The sequence below is a fragment of the Ambystoma mexicanum genome, chromosome 3q (genome assembly GCF_040938575.1).
Source record: "Ambystoma mexicanum isolate Mex_15411 chromosome 3q, UKY_AmexF1_1, whole genome shotgun sequence".
Taxonomy (NCBI): domain Eukaryota; kingdom Metazoa; phylum Chordata; class Amphibia; order Caudata; family Ambystomatidae; genus Ambystoma; species Ambystoma mexicanum.
The window spans coordinates 1,048,294,213-1,048,319,812 of record NC_090926.1 but is presented as its reverse complement, the minus strand read 5'-3'; the positions used below and the strand labels follow the sequence as shown (position 1 = coordinate 1,048,319,812).

The 25,600-nt window shown below is 42.3% G+C and overlaps 1 protein-coding gene across 1 annotated transcript in view; it reads right to left on the bottom strand.

The window, feature by feature from the left end:
* The window catches only part of DNAH17 (dynein axonemal heavy chain 17), an 8,024,690-nt gene that overhangs the window by 3,163,295 nt on the left and 4,835,795 nt on the right, over positions 1–25,600 (bottom strand). Inside the window, exon 45 of the mRNA XM_069655242.1 lies at positions 21,657–21,830. Within this exon, the coding sequence (XP_069511343.1) occupies positions 21,657–21,830 (174 nt within the window). The remainder of the gene's footprint in view (positions 1–21,656; positions 21,831–25,600) is intronic.

The following is a 25,600-nucleotide window of genomic DNA, read 5'->3' as shown; positions in this document are numbered from 1 at the left end:
GTGTGGGAGTTTCCTCTTGTCTTTTCCATTTTCGCACCTTCCCACCCTTTTCAGCACTCTTTTCCTCATTCTCCCACTGATTTCTGTTCACTCTGCCCTTTCCTTCTTCTTTCACCTTACATCATGAATCCACCATGCTTTCTCTTCTCTCAGCTCTCTTTTTTCACTTTCCTTCTTGATGCTTAAATCTCACCGTCTTTGCTGTTCTGGTAAAACCCACTCCCTTTCTCTACCCCTTTTATCCCCCTTATCTATTTGCCTCCACCTGCTTTCACTAACTCTTATTGTTCTCTTTTTGGGTCATCATCACTTTGTCTCCGTATTTGTATATTTTGCTCTCTTAATAGTCTCTCTCCCACCCCTCTATTTCCTCCTCTTTTTCTCATCTCTCTCTGTTGTTCTCTACATCTTTTCTGTCATGGCTCCCCTTCTTCATTTTATTTGCCTTCTTAGACTCTGTTTTCCTCTCCATCCACTTGACTGCTTTGTTCTTTCTACCTCTTGCTTGTACCATTCTTGCTGTTTTTTTCTCTTTTCTCATGTTCCACCTGCATTATGTGTTCTGTTTCACAAACTCTCTAATTTTATCTTTTGCCTTCACCTCTCCTTGTTGATCTCTGACTCCTCATCCTCGTCTCTCAGCCCTCCTGCCTTCTCTTGATTCTTTCTATCTTTTGGGATCTTTTGGGAGGATAACTCAGGAGAAACGTGTTTGTCTTGAAAGCAAGACAACACTTGGAAGCGTGGCTTTGATGCCCGGTCACCTGCTTAGAGACTGGACATTAAGCGAGATATAAAGGCCTAATTCATTTCTTTTGTGCTCTTGTACTCCTCTGCTTCCTCACTATTTCTTTCTCTCTCTTTTCCTTTTCCCCAGCTAACACACCAGCCCCTGAATTTCTTCCAGCCACCATTGCTATCCAACTACCAGCTTATCATACTCTCCCTGACCTGTGACATCCCCTATGTTACTACTCCTTTCCATTCATTTCTCTGGAAGTGGTCCTGACTGGGAAGGAGCTGGAAGCTGTGTGACACTATGGCTCCTTTGCAGTTGTGTTTCTGCCGCTCTCGGGTCAGTGTTCTAGGAATCAGTCAGCATGGGTATGAACACAACCTGACCCTCGCCTAACTTCCCCCTAGTATAAGAACTTCAACAGAACCTTATCTTCTCTGACCTAAGCTGGCCCGATCCTTCCAAGTTTTACCTTTTCTGCCACCAAGGCCAGCATTGCTGGCAGGTTCCTCCTAAACGGTGTGTTAAAGCCCCATGTTGTGGGTTTGAGGACTGTGGAAACCTTGGGGCTGAGGACCTCCAACCACTACAAGATGTGCACAAGGCAGGTGGTAAATGGTTGACCCCCACTTCCCCAGGCCCCCAAGCCCTGTTTGAATTGGAAACGCGGGGCACACAATAAGTGTTTGCAAGTCCACTGTGGAAAGAACTGGCTTCCTGTGGAAAGAACTGACTATAGGTCAGAAGGGCCGTGTTTCTCATGGTCCTGGAGGAGGGTGCCCCTCACTTGTAAGAAGAACCTACTAGAGCAAAGATCAATTGGCTGAGACACACAGAAAAATTGACATCCCCCAGCGCAACAAATATTAGAATGGAGAGGGAACAATGTCACAGGAACATCCAAGAAACAGGACTCATGGATTATGGACACTCACAAAGTAAAGCCAGAAGGTAGTGCATCTGAACCGACTGTTACCTGTGAGCGAAAGCAGATAACTGTCCTGGTCTAGTTCACGCAAAGAGGATGTCTGTGTCCACCACTGCAGGCCCCATAAATTCATGTGCTGAGACGGCAGGGGTTTGTGGAGCTGGAGTCCCACAAAAGAGTTTCAGCATAGCTCAGTGGTGGCACAGCAGATGCAGACCAGGGTTTGCCACATCAGCTCATATTGGAAACAACAATGATTGCTGGCTGTACTGTCGACAGTACAACTATTGAGTTTACAGGTAATGATTTTATTGTAAGTGTAACATTCAGTACCCCTCCATCTATCTCTCTGTTGCCTCTCTCCAATTGCTCCATCACATGTCATTGATACAGCATTCTCTTCATACTTGGGTTCCATCTCTGGAACTCAAGTAAACACACAGTGCTCTAAATGAAAGTTTGAGCCTAAGAACTGTGCTGATACATAGAGCATTAAACAACTTAACAGGTACCTGTGAGTGACAGTCAACGGCTGTTAGGGGCACTCAATTTGAAGGCTGATAAGACTAGTGTTTGGGCAGCCAGAGTCTAGAGAAGAAGTTTCAAGACTGTTGAGTGGTTGTAGAAGAGAGCATGGATTTATGACTGGCAACTGCATCAGCTAGTATCGGAAATAAAGATGATGGCGACCTTAATTAATTCTTGGGATGTGTAAAGGATTGTCATCTGGCAAGGGTGTAAAAGCCCAGGCTTTTTTCATCTTTACTTTTTTTTTCTTTCTTGTGTAAAATAGTTTATTACAAACTTTTCACAAGTATCTTTCCGATACAATGGAGTGAACGAAAATAAAAGATGTATCAGAGGGAAACAAACAGAAATCAGGATGTAAACAATAGAAACAAAATATCATCACGTCACTTTCCTTTTTTCTTTGTTGCAATCTCGACGGGCCTTTCTTTTGCTGATAGCGTTTCACACAACCTTCTCAATTTGATGTTTCATCATTCTTCCTTTAGTTTTTCCAACGCAGCTTCCAAGAACTTTTTTGTTGCATAGTTGGTTTTAGTGTTTCGACAACTATATCTCCATTCCCACCAAGATGCAGCTTCTATGTCATTTAATTCCTTAATTTGATGTTAGAAGTGGATAGTCCTCAGGTCTTTTAACTTCGGACACAAGAGAAGTAAGTGTTTTAGTGTTTCACTATCAGCTTTACAAAGTTGGCAATCAGTGCAGTTTTGGTGTTTTCCATATATTTTTTAAGTAGTTTTGTTGTGTAGCACATTTAAGCGAAATCTTAGCAGTAGGTCTCGTTGCTTGGCATGGGGGAATTTTTTTAAGTATCCGAATTTAGCAGTGTGTGGGTTTTAGATTTCGCTCTTGCTTCTTCAGTTTGCTGCCAATCCTTGGCACACAGGTTTTTCTTTACCAACATTGGGTTGTCCATTAATGTTTTTGTTGTGTTTCCTAGATTCTTCAAGGTTGCATCGCATTCTGATTTCCATTCATCCAATACATGCTCTTTGTTTCCCTGCTCATACAATTTTTGAATTTTGAATTGTGTGGGGCACTCAGCAATTATTGCTTTTATTATTATTGCCTTTTGGTAAAGCCTCATCCTATTCCATGCTACTTGTGCCTGGAGCGATATTAGTTGAAGTTTGTGACGAATCACAACTATTGGAATCAATTTGGGGAGCTTTAATATGTGTGTCCAAAATTCGCCTTCTAGAAGGTTCCACATCTCTGGTTTTATTCCGAGGCATGTTTCCCTGCATAAATCAGAGCAGGAGACACTTTTTGTCTATAGAAGGCGATGATAGGTTGCAATTAAAACTTTCCATATTTTCTGTTTATGATCGAACCCTGGTCTGCAAATCTCTTTGCCTTCGTTCTCAGTTCGTCGATCCAAGCTTTTTCGCTTTTTTGCGTACTTAATTGTACTACTAGGTATTTTAACGTCTTTACTGGATTCAGTTGTTTACCATCTAATGTCCATCTTTCATTTTGTATGCTTTTCCGTTTACAATTACTGAGGTCCATAATTTCTGACTTGGTCGCATTTATTCTCAAGTCTTTATTTTGCACATATTTCGCTAGCAGATTTAAAGACCTTTGAATGCCGATCTTTGTTTGATCCATAAGTATTAGATCATCAGCATAAAGCAGTCTGCCAACCTCAGTGCCATTTATTTTCGGTGGGAAGGATGTCTTGATATCCGGGATGTTTTTCATATCCTCAATGTAATAACTGAAGAATGTGGTGGCCAAAGGGCAGCCTTGTTTCAGTCCTTTTCTTGTTTCGATTTTTCTTGACAGGTTGCCACTTGCTTGAGTAGAGTTCTTTAATTGTTTTTAGTAAGTCGTTGGGACAGCCACCTGCATTGAGCTTATTTCACAGCCGGCCTCGTTCTATGCTATTGATGGCCTGCTGTGGGTCTATGCTGGCCACAGAAATCCTTCCCTTGTTGTATGAGGCTCGTTTTTTTAATATGCTTATTGGGAACAAATTAAGACTACATCCAACTTGTTCCACAAACCCCGACTGTCTGACATCGTATGATTTTGACAGTTTGATCCATTTTTTTAATCGAATTAGGAGTAGGCTGGCAAATATTTTCCCAATGCAGTCGAGCAGAGCAATTGGGCGATAGTTTCTAGGTAGCATCCTGTGTCCTTTTTTTAAAATGGGGACGACAATTGGGCTCTTCCAGGAGCCGGGCACTCTTCCTACTTTCACTATTCATTTAAACAGTGTTTCACAAAATTCTGGCCATATCTCGGGGTTCTTTTTTAAGACCGTGTTGGAAAAAATGCTATCTGGCCCCAGGGCCTGTGATGTGCTTGCTTTTTCAATGAGATTTTCAATTTCATTCCGATCTATCGCTATGTCCCATGGTTCTATAGTATTTTGATGTTTAGTTAGCTGCTCTTCTTCACTCTTTCTAATATCAAATAAGGTTTTTAAATGGTTTATCCACTCGTCTTCTGCAATTGGATTTATTAGGCATGAATATTTTCCCCTGTTTTCTTCATTTAGCAACTGCCAAGGATTTCTGCTATTTGTGCTTCCTACTGCTCTTAGCATGTTTTTCACATCATTTTGTAAGATTATTGCTTTGTGTGATTTTTGCCCGCTTGTGTAACGTTGTTTCCTTTTTCGTGTTGCCTCCTTTTTATTTCGATCTCTTGAGGTTTTCAGGCGCCGTAAGTCTTTCCTCAGCTGTTTTTCTTTTGTTCTGGTACTTCTTTGTCATATATATGTATCGCTTTGAAATTTGGTTTTGAAGTTTGAGTCTGTCTTTCCTTATACACTGTCATTATCTGGGTGTAATCAGCTGTGTTTTTCTCTCGTTTGCCATCCTTTTAGTTTCCTTGCCAGCTCCAATACATCTTTCGTTTTTATTCTCAGTCTGTTACGGCCAAGCTCCAGTTGCAGCTTCTCTCTCCACAAGATGTTTTGATCATTTTCGTTTGCTCTTCTTCCTATTGTAGCTACAACTGGGTCGTGGTCGCTATGGCAAGTACTTTTGACCTTCAAGCTTAGAATTTTATCTAACATGTTTCTGGATATAAACATATAATCTAGTGTTGCTGATGTCAGTCCATTTGACCAAGTGGGAAGTGGTAGAACATCTCCTCTTATATTGCCATTTAATCTATGGATACCTCTGTGCTCCATTCCTTTCAGCCAGAGAGTCCCTCAGAGGCTTTTTCTGTTCTTATATTTTGATTTGTACTTTTCGTCTGCCCATTCTTCTTCGAAGCATTTTGCGTTTAAGTCTCCGCAAATTATTATTTATATGTTGGGATATTTTTTAGAGAGCAGATCAATCCACTCAGTTATCTGGTCCACGAAGATGTCATCTTCCTTGCCTGCCGGCTTCCAATACACGTTTATCAACATAAGATGATTATTATTTTTTGCAGTGTGGTTTGGTAACTTAATTATCGTTATTTGAATATACGTGCTTGATTACGGCTTCTAATACGGAATGTCTTTCCCATTTTTCAACATCCCATAAGGAGGCCAGCGGAAGGTCTTCCCCGTGGGCCTCCTTTCGCCAGATTTAGTAACACGATGTATCCATATAGCAAGGGCAGTTCATTTAGCCACGACTCTCGGGTGCATATTATTTCCAGACCATATAGGCACTCATGTTTTTCATTGAATAAGTGCCTTAATCCCCTGGTATTCCAGCTATCAATTTTCCATGTAGATAGTACTGTATTTATCACATCGTAGGCCTTTGTCTGTTTCGTCAATGATTTGGCTGCCCAGTTCCATTCCTCCTAATCTTCTGACTGGTTTGTGTTTGTTTCATTTTGAGCATCAGACACATTTCTGCCCTTGATGGTAATTTTGATCTTATTCAAAAGTATTTTGTCTCTAGTGGGCCCCATATTGACTTCATCATCGTTCTGACAGATTGAATTTGATGCTGGGTTGTTAATATGTGTGTCTCTATCAATTGTCAGGTTCCAACTGGAAGGTCCAGGGATCTTTCTTTCATCTTGAAATTGTCTTATTATCTCACACACATCCGGCTCTCCACATCTCTTGACAGTGAATCCCAGAGCCTGGAAATCGTTCTAAACTCCATCATTAATTTTGCAATCACCATAGAGGTCAGAGTCAGCACCACTTGATCATTTTTGTTTTCGATTGGGAAACTCACTGTATGTATGTCTTCTGATCGTATTGCTCACAATGATGGAATATACTGTATTAATTTAATGCTGGTTGACCGATTTAGGATGAGTCCATCTTTTGCGTGCATAATCCTTTCTAATTTTATTTCAAAATCAGGATCAAAGGTTACTCTTTTTTTAATGTTTATATCATTATTTTTGTTGCATCTTGTGTTTCCATTGCTCGTGGGATGCTATTTCTTTTGTATCGTGACGTTCTTAGGGTGTGTTATGAGTGAACCTAATATATTTTTCTGTGCAATCAGCAATCAGAGCAATTGGGTCAGTATTTTGTTCTTCCCATTTTTTATCTTAAGATCTTAAAAGACATTTTACTCTCATTCACGGATATCTTTTGTGAGTGTTCTCCCTTATCATGCATGTTGGGAAAGCCAAGGATCTTCCTCTGCTTTCCAGGGCTTTCACATTGATCTTCATCTTCAAAGACTGACAAATCTAAGAGATCTTGGGTACTTTCATCGTATTCACTAGCTTCATCTTCTGATCTCAGGTCATCCCTTGAAACCATTAATTTTGTTGTTTTTTTGTCTCATTGATTTATTGTGCTGGTAACTACATTTTGGCTAGTTCCCGAATTATTTGTTGTGTTAGGCAGGGTTATTTTTTTCAAGAAGCTCTTAGTTCCACTATTTTTCAGATTCTCTTGTGTTTTTATGTTTTTAGTTTTACATAGATATTTGCCTCCACATATTTGGTTATGTTTTTCATCTCTCTTTTTCTGTTCAAAAATAGAAAAAGGATTGTTTATGCTGACTCCATTTCCTGTTATTATTTTCAGTTTTTTTGGTTGGCAAGGTTCTACAGTCACTGCTATCGGCACCGCTTCTTGGTTTGCTGGTTTTTCTGCCATTTGCTCTTGTGTCTACACTGTGTCAGCACGGCTTGTAGTGGGAACATTTATATTAGTGATGTCACCTGAAATCTCGCTTTCGCTGTTTACTGTGAGGTCTATCGGAGGATCTTTTTGTAAATTTGGCTCATCCTGTCCAATTGATTTTGTCTTTGGAATCGTGGTCTCTGAGATGTGCTTTTGAAAGTGTGATGGAATTTTTCTTACCCCCTCTAAGAAAATTTGCTTGTCTGAGTTTGCGTCTTGCAACAGATCAATTAATGATTTAAGGACAATTCAGTCCATTTTTTTCTCTCTGCCTCTTTTATCTTTCAATGCTTCCATTCACGATTCAACATATATCATCTTGGTATTCATTAATGCGAGGAGGGTTGACTGACCTTTATGTATTGCTCAAGGATTCATATAACTTAATGAATGGAGCGAGGGTAATCGAGACAGTCAGTGTTATTGAGTCTTGCATCTCGTGTGCCCATATTGGTTTTCTGGTCTCGATTTCATGATGTTGGGCAGTAAAAATGTGTATGTGGGCAAGTGGTTGTCTCTCATTCATCCTTTTTTCTGATTCCCATCTGGTGCTTTCACTATCGTCGGATTCGGATGAATCTTCATTTATCCTTATTATTACAGGTGTTGCAATGTAATTTCTCTCATTTCGAATTGCAATGTTATTTTCTAGATTCTGATTTCTCTCTTTATTATCAGCCATGGAATTTTGGGTAGGCGTTTTGGTTGCCTTTGAGTTATCAAGCTTAGAGCTTTTTGCACCCCATATATACGTTTCATTTTCACTGTCAGATTTTTCTGGGGGTTCGTGTGCAGTTTTAGTGCAGCAGGAATTCTCATTCATTGCAGCACTCTTTACAAGTAGTTCGTTTGATGAGTGTGCTGCCTCATTAGGCTGGGTACTGTTTTTGACAGTTTTCAGGTTCTCTGTATTTTTTTGTTTTTCACTCCCATTATAGTATGAATTATTAGAATTGTCCCTCATAAAAGGAAGTTTTTTCAACTGTTTGGGGATCATGATTTTGAGAACTCACTGGCTCTCCAGGTGTCAGTATTGTCCCAGTCAAGAGGTCTTCATCAGTTATTTCATTAGTTAGTTCATTTGCCTTTAGTCTTCCATATGCTGATTTCTCCTCCTGAATTCGTATAGGCTATTTTTGTCGTTTTCTCCTTACAAGCCTCAGGCCTGCAATGAACTGTACTTTGGGTTTCAAATGCCACTTTACGGATCCAAAGTCAGAAATGGAATGGCTCCTTTTGGTGGCAATTTTACCTTGAATTTTATCTCGTGGCTTGGGTCCATCTCATGTTTTACATGTGGTTCTTAGCTCAGGATTGACTCAGAAATGTGTACGTGGAGCATTCAGCAATTCGAACATTATGCCTGCACTTTCTTCCACAAGCTCTCCGGACTGTGGGGCTTGTGGTGGTGGGAAAACTAAAGTATTGCTGGGGCTGTGCCCCCTTGTTGTCCTCATTGTGCACCACAAAATCTGCAGCCTTGCCTTCTAACATTCCACACTGTGTAAAGAAGGAATTTACTGCACCCAAGCCCGTGGTTTTCGGCAATTCTCCAGTCCCCAGCGATAGTCCAGGCTGCGCAGGTAAAAAAAGGCAGGTGAGATGATTTCCTGCTTTAATTCGTATGTCTGTTTCTTGGTCCAAGATTTGGGGGAAATCGCTCTTATTAATAGAGGTGTCAAGATTTGTGGTTATAGTTGAACTTTGAATGTTTGGGCTACTTTGATTGTTTGGCATCTCATGCGCATCTCATGTCTGGGTAACATGGGTAATTTCATGACATTTTTCTCCTTTTCGTTACCATTCTGATAAAGCTGAGGTTCGAGTCAGGACTGAAGACAGACTCTGGGTCAGTTCTGAGGGTGAAAACAGATCCACAGGCAGCAGCAGAGCAGCAAAGCAGGGTCCAACCTCCAATCTCCAAACACTCAGCAAATACTCTGCGACGCTCTGCGTCCAGAGGTTGGCTGATAAAGCTGAGGTTGTAGTCAGGGCTGAAGACAGTCTCTGGGTCAGTTCTGAGGGTGAAAACAGAGCCACAGGCAAAAGCTGAGCAGCAAAGCATGGTCCATACGTAGTCTGTCCTTTTTGTCTGACACTAGGAGTACTCTGGCACCAGTACCATTAGACGGTCTCCTTCACATGTGCCTAGGGTTCATTAAACCACTTAGGTAAGATGTTCATCCATGATATTATTTACATGTTGCATTTATTGCTATTAAAACACTTGGGCACTCCCCTTACTACTTCTCCCTTTCCATATTTACAGCACTCCACGCCCATATAGCCCCCGTCCTGATGAAGGCCGTGATAAATACGAGGCACATCAAGCGCACACAGACGGCCTGAAACACCTTGGTGTAGACACACTATTTAGCCACAGTGCATTATCACTGTCATTTTGAATGAACATTTCGTTATCTGTTTTGTTGTCCTTGTGAAAAATGTCCATCTGTTCCTTACTACACGCTGTCCGCTAGTCTTTGGCAATGTGTATTCCATTTATGAGTGTAGACACAAATTTATGAAGCTCAATCAATGTACCTTTATTTATCAAATGCTTAATTGTCAAAAATTATATACATCAAGAACCTACACAGAATGGGTAGCTTGAATAGAGTGTTTTGTATGTAAATTTTTGATACACGAATCTAAGGGGAGTGCAAAAAGTGATTCCTTCTTTTTTTTCACCTATTTAAGTGTGTTTTTTGTCTTATAAGTGACCTTCCTAGCAAAACAGGTGGTGGGATATTCCCTATAAAAAGGGACAGGGGCATCTGGTAAATGTGGTAGTTGGGAATGTGCAAGAGAACAGTAGCGTACTAAGGAGAGATGAGAAGTACAGAGGCAAGCAGAAGGAATAGTGGAGCATTGCATACTGAGTTGCAATGAAGCAAGGAGAATGGACGGAGAGAGGAGCAGAAAAGGGGTGAAGGTAGAAAAGGGGTGAAGGTAGAAAGGTTCAGGGAAGGAAATGAGGCAACGAGGAATGAAGAAGTGAGGAAATAAATAAGACAAACAGAGAATAGAAAGAAAAGGTGGTGATAGTTAGAATCAGAGGAGGGGAAGAGGAGACTGAGGAGGCATGAGAGAGTTGAAAGAGATCTCGCAACACATCACTGGGAAATGGAGGCGGAAAACAAATTTAAGATCTCTAGAGAAAGCAAGAAAGAGAAAGAGATTGGGAGAGAAAGAGGGTGGGGGGCTGTAAATATTGACGTCAGAAAAAACTTGAATTGGAGACAGGCATTAGAGAAGACGAAGAGAGGAGATATAGAAAGGAAGTATATCAGCGGCTATGAAAAGGAATGAAGAGTGTGCTAGATGTGGTGCAACTATCCCGGTGTAGAGAAGGGAAGATAGACAGATGGGAAGGATGGACAAAAAACAAGAAAAGGCAGGAAGGGGAGTTAGCTGGGACAATATATGGTAGGTAGTGTGATTTATAAAGCCCACTTTTGCATTGATAACATATCTTACCACTGAACAGAATCAAGAACTACAAAACCTATCTTTCCACAAAATGAATGAGCTATCTTTGGCATGTACCCCAGATGATTAAGATTGTGGGGGGTGGCAGCTGGTAAACAATGCCAAAATCTAGTAGCCTGTACTGGAAAAACAGGTGAAAAGGAGGTAAAGCGAATGGACTGCTGGCCCAGAAAAAGCCTTCTGAAAACAATCAGGGCCTGGCTGAGCAAGTCAAGCTTTGAGACTTCCAAAACGCGGCTGAAGGTTTGAGAGCCTGATAACAGCAGGCCTAACAGACACCAGTGCCTAACCATAGGCACAAAGGTAATAAACACCAGAATGAGACGTAGACGCCTCATATGCAGGACACAGTTATCGAAGTGTAGGAAAAGAAGTAGTGGAGCTATGTTCCCTACTGGATCCCCAACAAACCCCATCACCATGCCCCTCCCTCGCACAATTCAAACTCCCAAACCCATGCGCCTGCTGTTTAAGGGAACGTTCAGTGCAGTGCACTGAAAGTGCAAGTTTCAACTTCTTCCTACACTTATTTTAAAACAAAACCATTCCGAGAACGGTTTATTTTTCAAATAAAAGTATAGGAACAGTAAAACTTAATGAAAAAAAGTAGAGGAGCACATATGCCATCTTGACCAGTAGAACACATCATCCATTAAATAAGTGCTGGCCCTTAAAACCCTTAGGACCAAAAGGTGCACTTCGGCCAGCTACAAAAAAGGCAAACACTGAGAAAGAGAAGGGTAGACTATAGGACAATACTATAATAAGGATTTCTATGGTAGACTATAGGACAATACTATAATAAGGATTTCTATGTTTAATATATATTTATTTAGTTTTGTAAACATAAGCAATGACATTACATTAACCAAAGTGCCTTTAACACCATGCAAAGAGGTGACATAGTACATAAAGCTTTGACATTCCCCCGAGACACTCTGGTCTCAAATATTGTAGTTTATATTCCATCGGCATACCCGGTCTGTGTGTAACTGACATAGTCTAGGCACAGATTAATTTCCTTTCCAACGCCTTATACCTGAGTGTAACAACAGTTATTACCATTCCGTCCCCTAGTGCACTAAGAGTCGAAAACATTCCTTTCAGGACTTCACCAACATGTGTCCCCCCTCATGGAGGCTTCAGATCGGGGATGTTGTAAGAACATTCAACAACTGGCCCCAATGAACCGTTATTTCTTCTTCCGATTTCATACCCCTGTTCCTTCTCAGTATCTCCATGTCAGCCAACCCACACTTTTTGATATCCATTACCCATTGTGAGATGGGTGGACCTTTAGGACTCTTGCACGATATTGCAATCCTACTTCTTGCTAATAGTGACAAGAAATTAGTTATTTATTCCTGTGGTCATCTTTTTTGCTCCCTGGCTGTCCTCCCAATAAACAGAATTCACAGGACCCACCTCCCTCCCGAATTTCTGAATTATCGAGCAGTCCCAAACCATGCACCAGAACCCCACTGAATCATGGCTGCACCTAAGACAACTGTGGGGCAATCACTGGTTGATTGCATGCATTCCCGCTGGTGTCGTGCATACCCTATAGAGGAAGTTAAATTGGATCAGCTGAAATCTAGCATTCATGGACATCTCCTACATATGTTCCCAGATCTTGCACCATTCCCGGTCTGATAGTGATTAACCCAGATCTCTTTTCCACTTCCTTCTCACTGTGAGATTGGGAGTAGGTTTCTCGGATATCAATATCTTATAGATCTGTGATATCAGGATTGCCTGCATCAGTGGGGTGGGATCCCAGCTCTTCTGGAATATAAACCCAGAGATCTGCCATCCATCTGACCATTCTGGCCTAATTTAGGAACTGTCCTCTATGCCTATCGTGAATCGCAGCCCACTGTACAAATGTAACTTGCCTTCCAAAAAGAAATCAACCATTGATCTACATCCCTTCCTGTGTAGAGTAGAAAGTCTGAAGCCTTTAAATATCTTCAATATAGTTGCATCAAAACCTAGTGGCAATCGACCAGTACATCCCCGCTTCCACTTGTAACTTCACCAGGAGCCTTTTCCGGGGTTGTTGCACAATTTGGAGTATACACTTAGTGCCCCTCTGCCCCATCAGATCCCACAGTAGATCCATTCCCTGTCAATCTTCCGGAAGTCCTCCCAATAGCTTATTAACTTCAACCTCCGGTGATGCACCACAGCATCCCATGCTGAAATTGTGCTGCCAAGAAATAAAGCTCGTAATCCGTGAGGGTCAGTTCAAAGTCCTGGTATGTTCTACGCGGCTATGATAATACCACTCTCCATCTGCCCAACACCCAAAGTTGTTTGGAAACCTTTAAGTCTAACACTTTAAAGAAGACTTGTTTTAGCCTATACGGAATGTTAGTGTAAAAGTACAATAACCTAGGAAGGATAACTATTTTGCATAACGCCACACTTCCCTTCAGTGACAAGGGTAGAGTCTTTTAGAAGGCTATAACGTCGCTTATGCTCATCAAAGCACTGTCAGTGTTGAAAGCGAATGGTCTAATAAGGAATTTTGAGTTGTTTGTTCATGAAAAGTCCCACACACTATTCCACAAATCCTAATACATTAGTTTGTTTTCTGTAAAGAAGTCCCTTTGAAATGTATCCCAGCTTTGAGTTATCTCTTTATCCCTCGCCCTTGTGACATATAATGAAGATTACCCCTGCATGTTGCGCAGGGAGTCTTGATTCTATTAAAGATACGGAGGCGAGCATTATGCTTCAGCTTCTTTATTACTACTCTTCAGCAGTTTCAACAAAAAGAACAGAAATAACTGAAAATGCTCTCTTAAGCACATTTTCTCCTTTTGCTTTCTGTTTACTTTTCTTTGAACTACATTTCCCTCTGTCCATACTACTCCTGTAGTCCTTGTTCCTCCGGTGCTGTCCATATATCACTTCCTGTCCTTTCCTCCCTTCCTCCTCTTCTTTGGATTCTCTGAACTGATCCTCAACGGGAACTTTAACCAAATGAAACAGTCTCAACAATATCTCGAATTTTCCACTTTTTTTAGTATGATGCTAGCTCACCTTTCGTATCCGCCCTGGTGTTGCTGCGTAACTATCCCTTCTCTCCTCCTGTTGAACGTGTCTTTTGGTCATCTCCTGTGGAGCAGGGAAGGTCATTATCAGTGGTGTAGGGACCATTGCACTGTTCATTACATCACCATTTAACACTCTTTGTGACTTGTAATAGTGCATGCACCGGGTGGGAAATTAATGCCACCTCTGTGTCTTTAATAGAATCTGGACTCCCTGTGCAACATGCAGTGGTAATCTTCATTATGTCAAGACGGGAGGCGAGCATTATCCTTGTTCAAAGCGCCACACTATTGCTGTCGCCAATGATTTAATTGGTTTAAAGTAGAAAGTCTTAAATGCACTATCGCTGGCCCAGTCTGCTACCTGTAAGATATCTTGTAGCATCACTCTGGCTGTAAATGCCTTAGAGGCCATGGCGCCTCTTACTGAATGCACCCCAAACTTCCTTAGGTCAATCCCTGCTAGCTGGATGATCTCACACACCCATCTGGTAATGGTGGCTGTTGCCACCGCTTTGTATGGCTTCCTACATAGCAGCATAGCTGGGTTGCCCGGCAATTGTTTAAAGGATAGGTATTTGTTGGTAGGCCAGTTCGCTAAGAAACACAACACTATTGTGACGTCGCATAACTGTAAATATTTTGGCTCTGGTGGAGCTCGAAATTGTGCCCCTTTTATGAGTCTTACTACTGACGGGTTGTCTCCTATGGGTATACCATCCACGGGCAAGTGGCCCCCTGGGATTGCTGATCTACAGACACCTATGGTCCTGAAGGCTTTCCCGTCTTACAACAGATAGGCCAGGAAATTGAAGACTGCTACTACAGGGGCAGAAACAGGATGAAAATGTCTCCTTCTGCATCAACTCCACCACTTATTCATGTTGACGGTGCCCAGGACTCTGTGATGAGATCTGCAGCTTGTTTTGAAATGCCTGGCAGTGCCCAGCGTCTCCCCTGGAGGCCATCAGTGGGTGAATCCCTTTCACTCTCAGAGGATGAAATGATGCATTTTGGTCAGTGAGTGGGTATTCTCCCGAAGGGGGAATCTATGGATAATCCGTGGCCAGGACCATTAGAGTCAGGAACCATACTTGCGATTTCCACACTGGGGTCACTAAAATCAGTGTCACCCTCTCACGGTGCATCTTTGCCAGAACTCTGCTCAGCATTATGAAAGGGGGAAAGGCATACAGCAGTTCCCCCTCACCAGTCATGAAAAGCATCTGCGACCGGGATGTTGGATATAATCTCCAGCTGAAGTAGCTGCTCTTCTGTGCGTTTACTCTGGAAGCGGACAGGTCTGTGTGCACCGGCCTGCATAGCCGTTCAACATGATGAAATACTTGTTCATTCAGTTTCCAATCGCTGGAGTCTGCAAGGTAACGGGAATTCCAGTCTGCTACTAGATTGAGTGAGCCTGGGAGATACTCCACTGTCACCGACGTGCCTGATAGCAGGCAGTAATGCCAAAAGTCCTTCGCTAGTTCTGCAATGAGTTTGGATTTCATGCCTCCTAGATGATTGATGCACTTGACTACTGTAATGTTGTCCATTTTCCACAGAATGCACAAGTTTTCTTTCCCTTTCCTTTCCCTTTCATAAACATTTTGATCACAAAGGATCCAGCTAGTAGTTCTAAGCAATTTATATGCAGCCGTAACTCTTCCGCGCTCCATCTCCCTCCTGTCTCTTGCGAGCCGCACCGTGCATTCCAGGCGTCCATGTTCTACAACCACCATTCTAGCTCTGTGATGGACTTGCGGTCTAAGTGGATTATCTGATGGTACCTTAGCCCCTGCTGAAGGTGTCTGATCTACAGCCTCTGTAGGGCCCGGTAGTGCAAGGGCACTCAAGGATATTATTTGTTTGTCGAGACATGTCTTGATTTCTCTCTTGATGTCTCAGATATTCCTGGTTGGTAGTTCCAGCGTTGCTGTCTTGGTGTCTACAATAAAACCTAGAAAGTCTATCCTCCTTGTCTGCATCGTGTCTGATTTCTGTTGGTTCTCTAGGAACCCTAAGGAAGTAAGGAGATTCTTCCCCACCTTGCCTGATATATCAGAGTTTCTTTGTTGTCTGTCAAACGCAGTATGTTGTCTAAGTATATGATCATGTGTATTCTTTTCTCCCTGATTGCTGCTGCCACTGGTCCCATGAGCTTAGTGAAAGCCCATGGCGCTGATGCTACCCCAAATGGCATTGTTTTGAACTGCCAGAACTGCCGGACCCAGGTGAATGCTAGTTAAGTCTTAGACGGGTATCATGAGATTTATACATTCATACATTTATAACTGGTCTCACTTTCGCCTTGCTGTGAACCATCAACATATTGCTTACAAATCTTGGAGTATCCATCCATAGCTCGATTGCTTCTTTTTGCTCCAGCTGTCTCAGCTCATTGAGCAGGCTCTCCCCCTTGGCTAACACCATATGAATCGCCTGTGGTGTGCGCTCCTGCTTCGGTTCTTGAATAAAATCTAACTATAGCCCCTCGGCAGTACCCAAGCACCGCTGGAAAGCGTGTTATCGGTTATCTCAGTAGTGGGCTCTATTGTTCTGAGGTCTCCTTGCTGCTTGGAATCGACCGGCTGCTCGACCTCTGTAGCAGCCAGTCCCGGTAAAAACTCTGCTCGGGAAGATTTTCCTGATGGAGGTTTGTGCTTTTTCGAGGAAGGTGTGGGATCCTACAAACCTTCCCATCTCTTTCCCAAAGGTCTCTCCAAAGAAAAGACCCTGCGCTAGGTCACCTAACTTCCCGTTTATCTCCAGTAGGAGTCCTCTCCTTCTCTCTGATATTGCGCAGTTTGTGTAACCGAGCAGGCACACTGCTCTTTGCGCCCAATTTACTAGCGCGTTGGGGTCCACCTCTTCTCTAGTGTCTTTGGCTTGTTCCGCTTAGGTCCATGATCTTTGCTAGTGGACCTGCGAGGTCTAAGACTTGCTCTTGGCAGCTTCGCCAGGACCTGTCTATACCCTTCTGAGGCTCTTTAGCTATCTTGGTGACGAAGGCTAGCTCCTTGGGATCTATCTCTGGCACAACTGCCACTTTACATGGAAAGTTTGGGCACAGGCATTTCACCTGTATGCGCTGCCTTGTGTCCTGGTCTAACACCCTCCTAAGCCTTTGCGTCATGTACTTGAACACTATGGGAGATGGGTGCCAGTCTGATGATCTGGGGTTAAACATGTCACTCATCTGCTCCTTGTCACCATCAAAGTGTTTCTCCTTCCGGGCTCTTTTGCCTCTTGAGGGTTTCACCCTGTCTTCTTCTATTTTGCTCTCTTCCTCTTGCGAGGAGAACGTAGCTTCTGGTGACTCTACTTCTAAGTCTAGGACTCCTTCTCCCATATTGTCTTCCCTTGGGAAGGAGGTCATGAGGCTTTTAAGAAAGCGTCTCATAGCTTTCCATAAGGGGAGGTCAGTAGAGGCCTTCCTCTTACAGGTCCTGTTACTCCCCAGGCGATCTCTCTCTGAGATCCTGGTGGACATGCTTTCTTTCCTCTCGGTGCGCTTGTGTGACTGACTTAGGATGCCTTCTAGCTTAGCCAGTCTGTCTTGTAAGGGTCCAACCCCTTGTGCCACTGCATCTACCAGCGTGGATTCGTAGCACCTCTTTGAAGCTGTGAGCCAGGTCCTGTGCCTGCCTCTCCTCGCTCCATTCATACTCTGACATTCTGGGTGCTCTGTGCAAAGTACCTGAACTAGCAGGCTGAGGTGCACGTCCACAGCTGTGCTGGTACAGAGGCTTCTTTTATAATTAAGTTATCTAAACCTTTATTTATTTCATTTTTCTTTAACTTTTTTATGTGGCTAGCACCTTTTCTCTGTGTCACCAATGCTTTCTCATGTCAGCTGCTCGCTCTTCTCCACTTCTCCCTCATAGTCTAGCTTGCTGCCACATTGTGCTGGCCTTGCGCCGTTGTTCGCCTGTTCCAATGCGTTTCACCAGCGTTATTTAATTGTCTGAGACTATTAGGCTTATTCCATCTAAAGTTTAATTGTTTGTTCCCCACTGTTCACCGCAGAGCCCAGGTTTTAATGGATTGTTCCCTGCTCTTTACCGCCAAGCCAGGTTTTCCTCTTAGAGGTTTTGGTAGTATGGGAAGGCGCTGTATCACTCTGTATGACACACGCACGCCTGGCTCCACTCCTAGTAGGGATGGGGCTGCTCCCAGTGGGTAATAGAAGTGGCCCCCGGAGGTGGCAATAATGCAGTATGGGATCTGGTCTTCCTCCGCTGCTTTTCTCGCTCTCCTAACACTGCACCCTGCCTGTGTCTCCTCCACCAAGTGGCGGTCGGGTAAGGAGGTTACTATAGTATCTTTTATCTCTTGCGCATTTTGTTTCCCACAATAAAGCCTACCTCCCTGCTCGTATAATAATTTGTCTTCCCATATTTTAAGACGTGTCCTTAAGCTATTTTAGGAACTGTCCAATATGTGTTTATTGAACGCTAACAAGCTGATCTAAAAAGAGTATATCACATGCATTAAAAAAATGCTCCAATGTGAAAACAGCACTTATCTCGCTGAAGAACAGGAAAAGAAGAGGACGAAGGGAGGGCAGCTGTCAGGTTTATATGTTCTGGTTAGTGCCACAATAGAGATGACTAGTAATATTCAGACTGCTGAATGTATCAAAAATTAACAAAGTTACGTGATACTAGTCACTATGTTCTAGCATACTTTTTTGTAATCAGAATTTCCACAAGACTCTAGTAGAGTGAGAAAATATTAATTTATTGTATGGTTCCCTCAACATGTGTTCCCCACAAGTGCTGGTTCTTCAGGAGGGTGTAACAATAACAAATTCATTGCATTTTTAATTATTCAGTACAATATAGTGATGATACATTCCTAAAAATCAAATACAAATATAGTGTTTCAGAACAAAAAAATGACAAAGTGAAGGAAAAATTCAAAATCGAGAGAGAACGAGGCAATTGATTGCATATTTCTGATACATATTCTCTTATATTGGTCGATTCATATTCACGACTCAACCTTTGTTCATGATTTAGACTTATGATCAATTTTAACAGTGAAACCTTAATAATCCTAAACCAATGACGTGTTATGGAACTCCTACATTTCGAGTCTCCCCTTATTGCGAGACGAGAAGGCTTATTCTCCTTATGTTAATCCATCAATTTTGACGGTAGCATGCAGAATATCCGGTATTCGCTAAATGCAAACTTGATTGTTTTGAACAATATTTTATGTGGGTTCTCCCTTTAGGCAGTGCGGATTCTCAGCGATATGTTTGTATATAGGAACAGAAGGGTGGGATCATGACAAAAAAGGAAAAGACAAACAAGAGTAAGTAAGGTAAATATTAGTATTGATATAAGCATAAGTAAAAAAATGAGGTGGGATTAGTTAGAAGAGAAGTAAGAGAGAGTATCATGGGGATACCAGAGTACAGAGACGGACTGAGCATAAGTGAAGAGGAGCCAAAGAACAGGGGATGAAAATACAGTCAAATGTTATAAGAACATGAACAGATAGAATAACAAGAGGAGCAATTTTGTAATACTAGCATAGTTAAACATGGGATAAATTGTAGGTTTGACAGAATAATGGCCTAGTGCAATAAAAGTATAAAGTCAATCAAGTTTGTAGAGTTAAAAGTAGGATCTGTGGATTTAATGGGAGATCTCGATTTATCTCTCTGATTAGTAGAAGTAGATGGAGAATCAAAAGGAAGTGAAGAAACAGATCTGCTGCGTTTAGGGGTAAACTTGATATATTGATTCTTTGGTTTTCTGAAAGCAGGTGTTTGAAGTTGTGTGTCCGGCTTGGAGGAACTGAATGAGGAGTCTAAGGATGTTGTATCCATCGGTATAGCTTGAAGGGATTGAAGCAAGTTATAGAGATCGTTCAGTTCTGTGAATTCTTTGGTAGGGCCATCTGGAATGGTAATTATCACCTTTGCAGGATTCAGCAGTCCACATCTAATGACCGCAGACTTCATAAGAGGTCTCATAGCAAGGAATGATTTCCTCTTGGCTTGAGTGATTTTGGAGAAGTCTGAAGAGATGAAGATTCTATTGCCCTGAAAAAGAATGGGGGCTAGTAGAGTTTGGCGTGCTTGTTGATGTCTTAGGAAGCAAGCAATCAAAGGTTTACGCATAGTGTTGATGTTAGAGAAGCAGGGCCTTATTCGATGAGCATGCTGCAGTTCCAAAGGAGGTAAAAAAGTGATACCTAAGGCGGAAGGGATCCAATTGGTAAGAAAATTATTGGGGTCGTCTCCTTCCATTGTCTCAGGGATCCCATAGAAGAGTAGATTGTCTCTATGATTTCTTGGTTTAATTTCGTGACCTCACCTTCCAGTTGTGCAGATTTTAGTTGAATGTTTTCAAGGCCTTCTACCCTATCTTCGACAATAGCAACTCTTTCATCTGCTTCATCCAGTCTGCCAGTAAATATGTTAATGTCATTTTTGAAGCCTTTAAGTTCTTCTTGTATGCTGGAAGAATGGGAGTCAAGTGGGGAGATGGAAGACTGAATATTGCTGAGTTCCTCTAAAATCTTTTCCATGCAGGAATTAAATGGTGAATTGTCTGATATGGGTGCAGTTTTGGTATTATCAGTCATGTTTGGAAGTAAAGGCAACTGTTGTGAGCCAGAAGTTGAAAGAAGTTGGAGAGAAACTTGAATAAAACGAACGGTTTAATATTCAGTTCAGCCACAAGTGTCAGTAATAAGTAGGCCTCCACTGCGCAGTGGCAGCCTAGGAGTAGAGTGATTTATGGGCTAGACGATGTGAGGTAAGCTCTTGCATGTGAGGAAAAAGGGGCCCCTACGGTGGACACATGCAGATAGTTGGCTTAAATAATCATCAGTGATGGCAGAAATAGGAGTGTTTTCAACAGTGTGGTGGCTCTAGGGAGATTGAGGGACTACAATAATATTGCATAGAAAGAGGAACCCACCCCTGAGGCAGAACGCAACTCGCATCATCACAGAGGGCACACCGAGGCTGGGTTGGGTTTTAGCAGGCCTCCTCTCTACAGTGGTTGGTGCCAGAGAGAAACTATGCTGGAGGACATCTGAGGAGGCACAGGCGCCACGCCGTTTCACACAGAAATCACTGGTACTGCAGTAAGAATGTACGTTGCAGTTAAAGCCGCGAAAACATTTCTAAATTCATGTCCTGCTGTTTGGAGGTTGAGAAAGTCGATGTTAAATGTTCATGTTTAAGATATTAACTCTCTGCTCACGGAGCTCCTTGCTTATGCTGCCATCTCTGTTGCCACTTGGCCACACCCCCAAATCACTGACTTCTAACGTTCCCCACTTCTATCAACACCACACTTCATCTATCGAAGCTCTCCCAACCGTTGGGCCATCTTGGGCTAACTAGCCAGGGGTCATTTCTCCCTCTTAACACAGAAATACTGCCACACAGGTAACTTCCGAACAGCACTCATCATCCCAACGGTTTTCTGCATTTCTATCTCCCTCTATCACATTAACAGACCCCTCAACCATACCTTTTTACAGAGCCATGTGCATCGAGGCCAGCATTATTGGCAATATGTGCAGTCAGAAACTGAAAATGGTCACTCGGGCACAGCTTAGTGTTTTCCTACCTCATTGTTAAAGATGGCAATCACCCCAAATAATACAGTTTTGAGATTTTAAAGTTGTTTAATGATTACCAAGGATTACTAGCCCGATGACAGTCAATTTTCAAAGCATGTGAATCTAATACTGAATAATGATAGTTCTCGGTTTAATGGCTTTAATTTGTGCAAATATCTATGTTGTCCTTTACTGGTATAAATTACACAATGGTGAAATATGAAGAACAGTATTAATAAGTTACACTAGATGACTTACCTGCAGAGGGATGTCAGTATTCAAAAAGAATTGTGGAACTTTATCAGTCCATGGCATAAACCTCTTGTTTTCTGGATCAATGTAATAATCGAAAACTGTTCCCTGAGAAGGAAACTTGATGCTTTTAAATTCATTCAGCCACCATCTGCTAAACTCAACACGATAGTCCATAAGCTGGAAAAAATAAGAAAACTTGTAACAAGTGCACCACTGTTTTACATTTAACTAATGACAAACATGTTAACATAAATAAAAAATACACAGTTTGCTATAGCCAGAGCCAATAGGTCTCCCTTACATATTGACTTTTGTTCGTTTTTATAGCAGTAACATATTTTCTGGCGAGATTGTGTATTCAGTACAGGGTTAGTACACTAGGTACAACTGTTGTATTTGTTAAAGTGAAAAGGGGGTATCCTATTTATTTGTATCGCGCTGGTTGCCCGCAGGCATCAGGGCGCAACATAAAGACACATCAGACAACAAGGCGACTAACATGGAGACACGACAGTAAAAGAACAGTGATGTAGTTTTTGGTTATTTAAAGAGGAGGGTTTTTAGGTTTTTCCTGAAGCTCAGAAGATTAGTTTGAAGGTTAGTATGCGAGCCCTATGCGCATGCTCATTAGTATTCCTCACAAATTCCCAATCCTATAATGATTGTGAGTTTCACACTTGTTGGTGTTTATACAATGTTATGTTTTAATTCAAATAATTCCACATTCACCATAGAAAAGAGAAAATCTTCATTTAGTGTAATTAATTATTGAGCTTTTGGGTAAATTTGTGTCATTCTTAAATAAACTTGTTCCAACATTTCTCCGCACGTGCTATTGTTTTGCCTTTCTTTGGGCTTTGTCAAGGCACTTCATATATTGTTTTGTGTGTCAAATTGATTCAAATTTACAATTCATGCATATGTTTATTTGGTATCACACACATATAGATTTTGTTGGTTTCAGAGATTAGGGGTTCTGTTTCTTGGAGTTCCTGAATGAACATACTTCTGTGGTTCTTTGGTATCGAGTGATAAGTCACTATTCTGGAGTCCTGGTTAAATATCAGATGGCTGCAACTGCATGCAATCCATCGCCTGGCACTTGCCACTCTTGTCTGCAACCCCTAATCTCTGAAACCAACAAAATCTATATGTGTGTGATACCAAAGAAATGTATGCATGAATTGTAAATTTGAATTAATTGAAAAAGCCCAAGGAAGGGCGAAACAATAGCATGTGCACTCCTCTACACTTACCCACTCCTGCCTAGATATTTCCCAGCCCACCAATCTTACAAGGAGTTGTTTACCAACCTGTGTCCGAACCTGCCATCCCAGCTATCTCTTAGCCGATCTTGCCAACTCACCATAAGAAACAGTAGACTAGCTTTGCGAACTAGGCTCAGTAAAGCCACTATTCCTACCGTAACACCATCAACCAGCAGAAGAAACTACTACCTCAGCTACAGAACCACTTGAACCCCTATTAATACTACCAAATCGAACACCACTAAATCAAAGGACAAATGCCTCTCCTCCACTACTTCGCAATGTCCTACCTCAAGTCCTAATCCACCCGAAACCTGTACACAGCCCTCTAGCCCAACCATAACAGCCTAAGAGTTAAAGAACTTAAACAAAGAAAATCAGGTAATACGTGGAGCACTCATCAATGCTAGATCCCTCCCCACACATGCCCTAGACATCGCAGACTACATTACAACTACGAAACTGGAAATTACAGCAATTATCAAAACTTGGCTTCACCTTGCAGCAGGAACTGGCCTTGTTTTAGCTATCCCAGAAAACAACATGATCTACAGATCGGATATACCCACAGTCAAAGGAGGGGGTAACTATTATTTCTAAAAAAATACCCTCAATATTAGAGAGTTACCTAACATTGAGTTTCACTCTGGCAAAACACTCTCAGTCAAAATGACCTTATCACACACAGCTACACTAAATATTCACTTGATCTATAGACATACTATAATTTCAGGATGATGTAGCCCAACTCCTCTCGACTAACACCAAACCCAGCTCCCAAACTCTCCTGACAGGGGACTTAAACTTAAGATTTAACCATCCTAATGACATCAATGCTCTAGCACTGGCCAATACCATCTGAGCATTAGGCTCACCCACTGGATACAAAATCCAACACATACCAAAGGACGCACCCTCGACTGGCTAGCTGACCTTTATTGCAATAATGACATAATATCCAATGACTGCTGCCCATGGTCAGACCACCACATCATTACCTTCAATATCACTAAGAATCCAGGCACTAACAATTCCCTACTAGTGGCTCCAGCTGCCCTATCCAGAAACAAATGGAACATCACAGCTAACAACATACTACCACTTCTACTCCCAATCACAGCATACCAGAACCTAGACAATAATGACCCTTCCACTAAGGTCAACCTTTACAACCAAAGGGTACTGTCAGCCATTGACAAATTTGACCCACTATCCATGCGTAAATCAAAACCAGCAGCCCACCTCAACTCGTGGTTCACGCCAAATCTAAAGACTCAGAGAAGTGTCAAAAGAACGGCCGAAGCCAACTGGGACAAAGTACCAAATGACCTAAACAAAGAAAAATGAGCTATGGCAACAGACATTTTTAAACAGGCAGTTATCCAAACAGAAAGTTCCACATACAATGATAGAATAACTAACGCAAAATCAGGTACAAAGGAAATTTGCGCTATCCTCAAGAAAACTAGAATCTTCAGTGCCACGACAAGAAATTTGCAACAAAGATGCAAACTGGTGCACAAACATTCAAAATGCACTCTCCGACAAAATTGTCCTTCTTCAATCCAAAACTGAAATGAAAAAAGCTGCCATTAAACCTGCTCAACTACCGCTGCAAACTACCCCTACTTACTCGAATAATTGCTCAGCTCCACAATTTGAATCCACCCCGATCTCCAACTCTGAAGTCCTAAAAATGATCGCCAATCTCAAACCATCAAGGTGTCAAGGTGACGCCTGCCCTGAAGCAGTTATCAAGGACTGTGCGCTTGACCTTAGCCCTTCATCACTAGTCTAATCAACGCCTCCTTTGAAAGTACCATTGTCCCATCCAATCTCAAAAATGCACGGGTACTACCTCTACTAAAAACCTGTCTCTGGGCCTCATCACGACTTGGGTATTACCGCCGGCGGTATTAGCCCTACCGCCAACTAATAGCGCCGGATCACGAGTTTGGCGGTAAAGTAAATCCCCATTCCCCATTGAGCCCATTCGGGAATGCCCCATTCCCCATTGGACTCAATGGGGAAAATTCGTGCTCTTACCGCCGGTGGATTCCCCGCCGGCGGTAATAGCGCAAATTTTTGGCGGATTTCCTCCCAGCTCAGAGCTGGGGCGAAATCCGTCGAAGTCCTGATTTGGCGGACCCTTAAATACTGCAGTAATAGCGCTACCGCCAGATTTAAGGGTTACCGCCCAAGTCGTGATGAGGCCCTCTATCTCCAGATCCAAAACTATCTGGAAGCCAACAACCTCCTTGGCCTACGTCAATCAGGCAAACTGGCCCTGCTTCTTCTACTTGACCTCTCGGCGGCGTTCGTCTTGGTCAATCGTAAAATACTTTGTAAACACCTCTCCTTAGCGGCCAATTTCTTACCGAAAGCCATCCAATGGATACAATCCTTCTTTCGGACAGATCGATGCAAGTATTCTTGACTAGTGCAGCCCAGTGACACGTGAGGTTCCTCAAGGCTCCTGTGTCTCTTCAACACTTAACACCATTTTTAAGAAACTTCTATTTGACCGTCTGGATAAGTTGGGTGTCACCTATACCAATAATGCAGATGACACCCAAATCCTCATCCCCATCACTGGCTCACATGACATTGATTCAGTGTCTCTCAACACTATCATAAAATCCAAACTCTGATAGCCAACAACGGCCTTTGTTTGAATGA